The sequence below is a fragment of the Octodon degus genome, unplaced genomic scaffold, assembly GCF_000260255.1.
Source record: "Octodon degus isolate 3935 unplaced genomic scaffold, OctDeg1.0 scaffold00001, whole genome shotgun sequence".
Lineage (NCBI taxonomy): Eukaryota > Metazoa > Chordata > Mammalia > Rodentia > Octodontidae > Octodon > Octodon degus.
In genome coordinates this window covers 12,365,948-12,374,266 of record NW_004524577.1, presented here as the reverse complement: position 1 = coordinate 12,374,266, position 8,319 = coordinate 12,365,948, and the positions used below count along the sequence as shown (strand labels likewise).

The 8,319-nt window shown below is 35.9% G+C and overlaps 1 protein-coding gene across 2 annotated transcripts in view; it reads right to left on the bottom strand.

The window, feature by feature from the left end:
* The window catches only part of Prim2 (DNA primase subunit 2), a 299,963-nt gene that overhangs the window by 124,136 nt on the left and 167,508 nt on the right, over positions 1-8,319 (bottom strand). For both annotated transcript variants that reach the window (XM_004623185.2, XM_023701874.1), the window contains exon 8: positions 4,199-4,266. In XM_004623185.2, coding sequence (XP_004623242.1) covers positions 4,199-4,266 — 68 coding nt within the window. The remainder of the gene's footprint in view (positions 1-4,198; positions 4,267-8,319) is intronic.

Here is an 8,319-nt window from a genome sequence, read left to right as displayed (position 1 = left end):
GTATAGTTTTATTGACAAATTTAATTAAAATGTTAATCACCATTCCTCTTTGATCATTAGAGACACTAAACAAAATTAGACCTAATAATGATCTCAGTCTCAACCTGCTAGTGTCCTTCCCTACTAGGTAACATTTAAATTATGTAGTTCATGTTAATCAATTATAATTATTTTTTCCTAACAAGATTAGCATTAGATCTCTCTAACCCAGTAATATTATTTCCTATTGTGACATTAAAAAAAAATAAAGATAAAAGAAAAGCACTGCACTTAGACAGCCAAAGTGACAACTGAACATGCCTGAAAGGCATAGCACAAGGTCACTTGGTAGGACAGGAAGTGTCCAACTTTGCAAATCAGCTGCCACCCTACGTACAGATGTCTCTGACACTGCAATAAAAATGAGAAACAATTTGGCTCAACAAGAGAGCAACTCGGGGCATATTACACGTAGCATCTAGTCCTGGTTGCCTAGCAACCAATTGCAAGTGAACTGCAGAGAATAAAACCCCTAAACAAATGTACAGTTCCTGTAAGTTTCAAGGACTCAAAGAGATGTCAGTAGTTAATGTAAATTCTAGTTGAAAATTACCATGCTGGGATGGAGGAAAGAGAAACCATCATTAGCTCACAGAATCAAGCATTAACTAGAGGCAAAATCTGATCCTTTTAGTGTATCTTTTGAACTAGTGGTTTACAGGAAAATCCTGACAATAAGGTTTATAAAACTTTATGCAGAAAATATTGCTGACAACTTGTATTTATTCATTCAACAAAACTCATAAAGAGGACATCAGAAAGTGGAAAGACATGCTCCCTTTCCTGGATACTCAAAATCAATATTGTCAAAATGGTCATACTGACAAATTATAAATAGATTTAATGCAATTCCCATCAAAACACCAATACAGATTTTTATAGAACTGGAAAAATATTCTAAAATGTATATAGAATCAGAAGAGATCCAGAATGGCCAAAACACTGCTGAGGGAGAAAAAAAAGAGCAAAGGACAGAGGGCATCACAATCCCGGGTTTCAAATTACACTACAAAACTTCAGCAGTTAAAATCAGCATGGCGCTGGCACAAAAACGGACATGTTCATCAATACGATTGAGGACACAGAGACAACAATCCCATGCACTTTCAGCCACCTGATTTTTGACAAAGGGGTCAATAATGTACCCTAGGAAAAAGATAGCCTGTGTGGTCCTGAGAAAACTGGTTACCCACATGCAGAAGAATAAATCTAGACCCTTATCTCTCATCTATCTGTACTAAAATCAAATTGGATGAAAGACTAGACTTTAAATAGAAACACTGAATCTGTTAAAAGAAAAAACCAGGTAAATGTCTCGAAGACACAGGCACTGGCAAGGACTTTCTGAACAGAGCCCCAACTGCCCTAAAAGAGTGAAAAGACAATCTACCAAATGGAAAAAAAAAATTTTACCAGTTACTCTTCAGCAAACAATACCTAGAATATATAAAGAATCCACAGAACTGGACCACCCCCAATTAAAAAACCTAACAAAAATGAGCAATTACAATGAGCAGATACCTCTCAAAGGAAGAAATACACAAATGGCCAATAAATACAAAAAAGATCTTCAGCACCTTTGGTCATTAGAGAAATGCAAATCAAATCAACAGTGAGAACCCATCTTACTCCCACAAGAGATATGGTAGGAAACAGAGAGGTAGACTTTGTGGAGGTGGGAATGGGATCTGGGGGAAGAGGGAACAGAAGAGGAGGTAGAGGAAAGTAAAAATGACTGAGATATGACATGGATATGTACCAATTCCCGAGGGTGAATGCAATTATCATGTACTGCAAACATATACAAATAAAAACTATACATGTATTTAAATTCATATGCCTGACTAGAAGCAGCAAGAGGAAAAATATGTGCAAGGGCACACAGGTTAGCAAGCAAAAGCAAGTTACATCAGAGGAATTTCATGACACATGGCGAAACTGAATTGAGGGGCCTCATACTGAAAGAGTAGTCCTAAGAGACAGACAGGTCAGGACCTGGTAGTTCAGGCTTCATCCTGAATGAAAATGGAGAGGCAGAGAAAGTGTTTAACTGATGACTAATGGTGATGACAGGAAACATTAGGAAGGACAAAGCAAGCTTCAAGAAAAGACAAGAGGCTACTACAATAAGAGAAAACTCTGGAGACTAAATCACCAACAGATTTGCATGAGTAGGAAAGGGTTTAAACAAGAGACTCAAACATGACCTCTGGGTTTCTTAACACACTACCACAGCTAGGGAACTAAAACACTTCACCTAATATGCACGTTACTCAGTCTGCACTGAAATATCAGTTTTCCATTCTTCCTTTCTCTCTGTTATCCCAACAAAACAATCATATAGAGGTTAGACATATCAGGTGGGTGGGGGGCTGGGGAGATGCTCGGCTGTCTAAGCACCTGCCTGGTAAGCACAAGGACCCAGGTTCGATCCCCGATACTGCATGCCATGCCTGCTCCCAAAGTCAGGTGTGTCATGCTGGCCACTGAAGCCAGACGTCGTGGCATGTGCCTGTAATCCCTGTGCTGGGGAAGCTGAGTGAGTCAGAAGAATCACTATGAGTCTGAGCTACATAGTGAGATCCTGTACCAAATACATAGTTTTTTTAAAAGACGTATGCCTGGGAATAGAAAGTTACTCAAGAAGAGCCAGCCAATAGCTCAGCCGACTAAAGTACCTGCTTAGGCAGATGTAGGGACTGAGATTCATTCCTCAGTGTGCTGTGCCAGCCCTGCCACTGGGACACACTGAGACTGTGAAAAAAAAAAAAGTTACTGAAGAAAGAAAGAAAGAAAGAAAGAAAGAAAGAAAGAAAGAAAGAAAGAAGCAGAAGAACAAAAGGACAAATAAAACTAAATCATGGACATAACATCTACCCAAACTTCTGAATGAGAGGTGATATTCTAAGTTTAAAAATAAGAAGAAATTATAAAGGAAAATGGTACCTGACTATATAGCATTTGACAATACAACTATGTTGAATAATAAAGCATTAAAAACTTTAAATCTATAGCACATACAACAAAGAGTTACTATCCTTTACATCTAAAGCACAAAGACCAAGTAAAAGCAGGAAACACTATCAGTAAATAAATGAGGAAAATGGATCACTGATCTCACAATAAAAGGACTAAGATGTCTAAACATCATTCTTAATAACTGAAATGTGTATGATCACAATAGGAATCTCTGATTAACCGATTGAATTAACAACTCTGTTTGGCTACCTTGTCTCTTTTAGGGTCTCCTAATATGGACAGTCATGTACAAAAGAAGCCTATAAATAGGACAAAATTTGATAGATAGGTAGATATAGATTCTTTAACATGATTCATACTTTGACAAAGTAATTCCATTTCTAAAAACTCTATCCTAATTACCTGAAATACCAATGTTTACATACAGTATTATTTACAGTAGGGAAAAACTAGGAATGGCCTAAATGCTGTCTAAATGCCTCCAAAAGGGTGACAAATATACTACAGTACAACCATACAAGGAAATATCATATACCACTAAAAATGTTCTTAGAATGATTTTAATGAGAAAAAAAATCTTAAAATGCTTATTTTAAAAATGAAAAAATAGTAAATTATATAAAAGTACAACTTCAAAACTATGTTTGAAAACAGCACAGAAGGGAGAAAATTGGCAGTAACAGTGGGTTTTTCCTTTCTTATATTTTCTAAGTTATTTTATTAAATAATGAGGCTATATCCTATTTGTATTTTTTTAAAAAGATCCTGCCATTTCAATAACCAACAAAAATATGTCTTAGAGGGGCCAGGGAGATGGCTCAGTGGAATAAGGGCCTGGGTTCAATCCCCAGTTCCACAAGGACAAAAAAAAAGCCTTAGCCTTATGTTTTAGGAAATCACACATTCATTTTAGATCTTTCTGTAGTCATCTCCACTCATTTTAACTTAATTTATTTTGCATAGCTCTATACATTTTTATCAAATTAAAAGAGTACCCTGCACGATATCCTAAGTCAAGGGTCACAAGTACCATATATTATACTGAGAACATCAATACTTCAATTGGAATAACACCATTTAAGAAAAAAGATTTAAAGCTTTCCGTCACTGAAGGAGTCTCAACCACTGCACACACTTTACTCGCACTTTACAGCACCATCACGTCGTTCTTTTCTCTTACCTAAGGTGGTTGAGCAGAGGCTGGAGTCGCTCATCTGACTGCACAGCAGGCAAAGTCCTGGCAGTTAACTGAAAGCAGAGGAGAGATAGTAAGAACACCAAAGGCCAAACACCAGACAGGCATCAGCGCTAAACGCAACACGGGCCTGGCAGCAGCCTGGAAGGCAGGGAGGTGTCCAGAAGCACCTCGTAGATTTCCAACAGGAAAGTATGCCGAAAGCTGATGTTCTGTGTAGCTGTGAGGGAAAGGCACAGCTTCCAAGGAGTGGGGTGTCACTGGGTTTAGAACTAAAGAAAAATGGGGTCTAGACACAGTAAGAGGGAGCACTCGGGGCATCCATGAAAAAGCCTCAACTCGCAAAAAAATTTTACAAACAGGAATGGGAAAAATTCTGACATTAAGGTATATAAAGTCAGCCTTATGGCACTAAATTCTGTAATATTGCTGCAGTTTAGGAGAGGGGCTTCCATTTATAGGTAAGGTCCTGTGAAAGTGGCTATAAGCAGACAGAAGTGCATATATACACAAAGACGTTTGCCACCGCATATACCTTTATCTGGACAACCACATAAAAGATGTAAAAGCAACTCAAAGTATTTAATACTGAGATAGGACCTCAAGTTGATCTAAGAATTAGAAGCCAAAGCCTGACTATTGAACACTGTGCATGGAAATGTAAATTTTCAATTTTATTGCAATACTAATTACATTTCTGTATCCATATATTATTTTCTGTCCTTAAGAGAATGCCCTCATATAATTTGTGTCAAAGAAATGAAAGCTATTCATTCAAAAAATCAGATAGTTTAAAACAAAGCAACAATACTAAAAGATAAGTCTTTAGATTCAATTATGATAGAATTATTGTGTTGGACTAATAAATCACCTCATAATTCACAGAAAAGAACCTCAAGACAAGTAACAAACTAAAAGATATCCTTAATATATATTAGCCATACTGTTCCTTTTTTTTCATCTATTAATTAAACTTTCATGAAATGAAAAATAGTCATTTAATTCATCAAACCTAACTTTTGATGTCAGGCAAATAAAAATAAAGCTACCCTTTTTGTTTTTTGTATTTTAGGGAAGGGCCTACAGGGTGTTCAGGGTCTCACTACTAGATCAGACTCGTAGTGATCTGCCTGTTTATAGCCTCCCAAGAGCTGGGATTACAGGCGCACACACCCATTCTCAGAGCTACCCTTTTTGAAACACATATTTATTTTTAAAAATGACCAAAATGCCATGCACGAAGTCATTTTGATGAAATCATACCTAATGATGGAAATCTTTCCAATTTTGCACAAAAACTAATAATACAATTAATGCAATAGCTATTAATTTAAAATACAGTAATATAAGACAAGATACTAGACTTTTAACACAACCAACACTTTCAATATTCATTAAAAATGTTAAATTGACTATTTCATGAATACAAAATATGACTGCATCTAGATTATCAAACTTTATAAATAAAACACTTTGCTATTTTAATATCCCATCTCTGCTAAATGTCAAACCTCCCTATAAAATGTCATTTTCATTGCTGAAGGTTTTCACATTTAAAAAACCAAAACCATACTGTGGGAAGATTACATGCTTTCCAGGTATTTCAAAAGTCAGCCCTCTGACAACAGAGAAGATGAGCGGGGCTTTTTCTTCACAGTTGTCGGTGTACATAATATGCTTTTAGGTTAAATCACCTTGTCCAAATAAAAGTGAATAATTAGAATATCTCCATAACACCAAAATACTCTCTAACTGATGGTCCATTCTACACAGGAAATACTTCTCCAATGTGTATTATTTTCTTCATCTTCATCTCAGCTTTCACGTCCTCTTTCCTGAACTGTTACATATTCCCATTCACTGTGATTCCTGCTTCCACTCTTGTTTCTTCCCTCATTTATTCTCCACCCAAGATCCAGATGAAATTTTCAAATTGAAAGTTGAGCTCTCCTCTAATTAAAATCATCTAACAATTCCCTTAGGCTCTTGAGTTAGCCTTATTACAATGATTTTTCACTGGACATGTTCTTAAAATGTTCCTTTCAGGCCACACCACTAACCATCGGGCACAGAATGAGTGGTTACAGCTCTGTCAAGTGCACAAGACGCACCAACCTGGAGGGCCCCGGTCGAACTGCAACTCAGGCAGCCCCCCTCCAACTTCCTCTCCTCTAAAGCACCCAGGAGAATCAGTCCTAACCACAGGTCAATGCTCTGAGTAAGTTTTCCTTTCAACTCTTTTTTATTTTTTTTCCCCATAACTGTATTGAGAAACAAATAGCAATGAGACAGTTTCAAATCATATTGGTAGGGGGGGCCTGGCCCTAGCTCAGTTCTTTAAGTGGCTGCTTCCACAAAGCTGTCAGCCTCAGGTGGTTGTAGTTCGATCCCCACAACCCTCCAGTCAGCCAAAAGTGCCCTGAAGGCATTCGAAAAAAAAAAAAAAAAAATCCAAATCATATTGGTAGGACAGTTTCAATAATTAACACATCGCATACTCTCTTCTTAATGGTTATTTGCTGTACAAGATGCGGACATGATATCCTATTTACAAGCACTATTAGAACAAATCCCTCTATTCATTAAGAGAATGTAACTATAGATCTATCCTAACCACTTTGAATACACAGATACAAAATGGACATTTACCTGTATCCCGTTTTTCATTTAGTTCCATCATTTGAATATTATAGGTGTATGAACTCAGCAAAATATTCTCCAAGAGTCCAGTAGTCCATAATAGTACTGGGGCTTCCTCTTTACTGGCAGTGTCAGAAATTGTTGACCTGAGTCCCCTACAGCTCAACATAACAGCATGGCTTTACTTCTTATATTTCATTTTATACTCTTCTGCTGGATGGTTAAGACCAAGGTAAAGCAGGACCTATGCAACAAGAGTTGTAGCTTTTGGATCTGATAAGGTCAGTCAAATCCCCTCAGAATTTAGCCTGAGATCCTGTACCTCATATTATAGATGCTTTCAACTCTTAAAACAATTAGAATTTTCAGAAATAGCCCATGTCTCTGTGTTAAGAAGATGCGTTGATAAAGCTGTTGCAGAGCTCTTCAGCCGACCTTTCGCTAACTGAATGATTATCTTAGAGACTACGGGCTCTGTTCATTTGTTGGAAATTTTCTCTATAAACTACCGCAGGGAGCTACTATGCATATCTGTGCCCCCAGAAAGGGCACTGCATCCCTAGCACTGGCAGTGTAACAGAAACTGAATATTTATTTTTATTAAATTTATTGAAATTCAATAATTACATAGCATATTAAAATTGTAGACCAAAATTTAAATGTGAAAGATATAATATGTAGACAGAGTAAATTTTAGAGAAATATTTCTGAAATGAATACATAGCATGAGATTAATAGATTGCACATTGTAAATAAATTTAAAAACTTAAATGAATACAACAATAAAAATTGTCCAAAATAAAAATGAAGAAGAATTTACAGATTAGTCATGTAATAGTTCACTCTGTGTCAAAATCAAGAAACTTATATTCATATAATTAGGATTCTCAAAGTAGAAAGGGTAAGCAATAAATATTTAAAGGTTTAAAATTTCGGAATTTAGTTGAACTTATACCACATTTCCAAGAAAAATGAACCATTTGCACAAGAAATTTGAATAAAATCATACCAAGATACACAAAAATGAAACTGTCCAAAACTTATTGTAAAGAAAAAAATCATTAAAGCATATACATAAAAAATACTAGCTATGGAAGGACAAAATTAAATAGCATCTTATTTCACATTAGAAAGAAAAAACAGACCAAGTATGTAAGAAACTAGACTAATTAATTTAAAAGACTGAAAGAAAAAAAAAAGATCTGTCCTCTTTGAATTTTATACTTAGCAAATATACCTTTGAAAACTAAAAGTAAAATATTTTTCAGTTACACAAACTCGAAATATTGTAATACCTCCAGTAGCAGCATATAGGAAATAACAAAGAGAATAATTCAGAAGGCAAGAGAAGTTGCTGTATGGTCCTGGATAAAGAATAAAGAGCTCTCAAAATGATAGTTATGCAGGATTATGTAAAATATATTAGATGAACCCGTTTAAAAGGTCATTAAAGATTTCTATGAAAC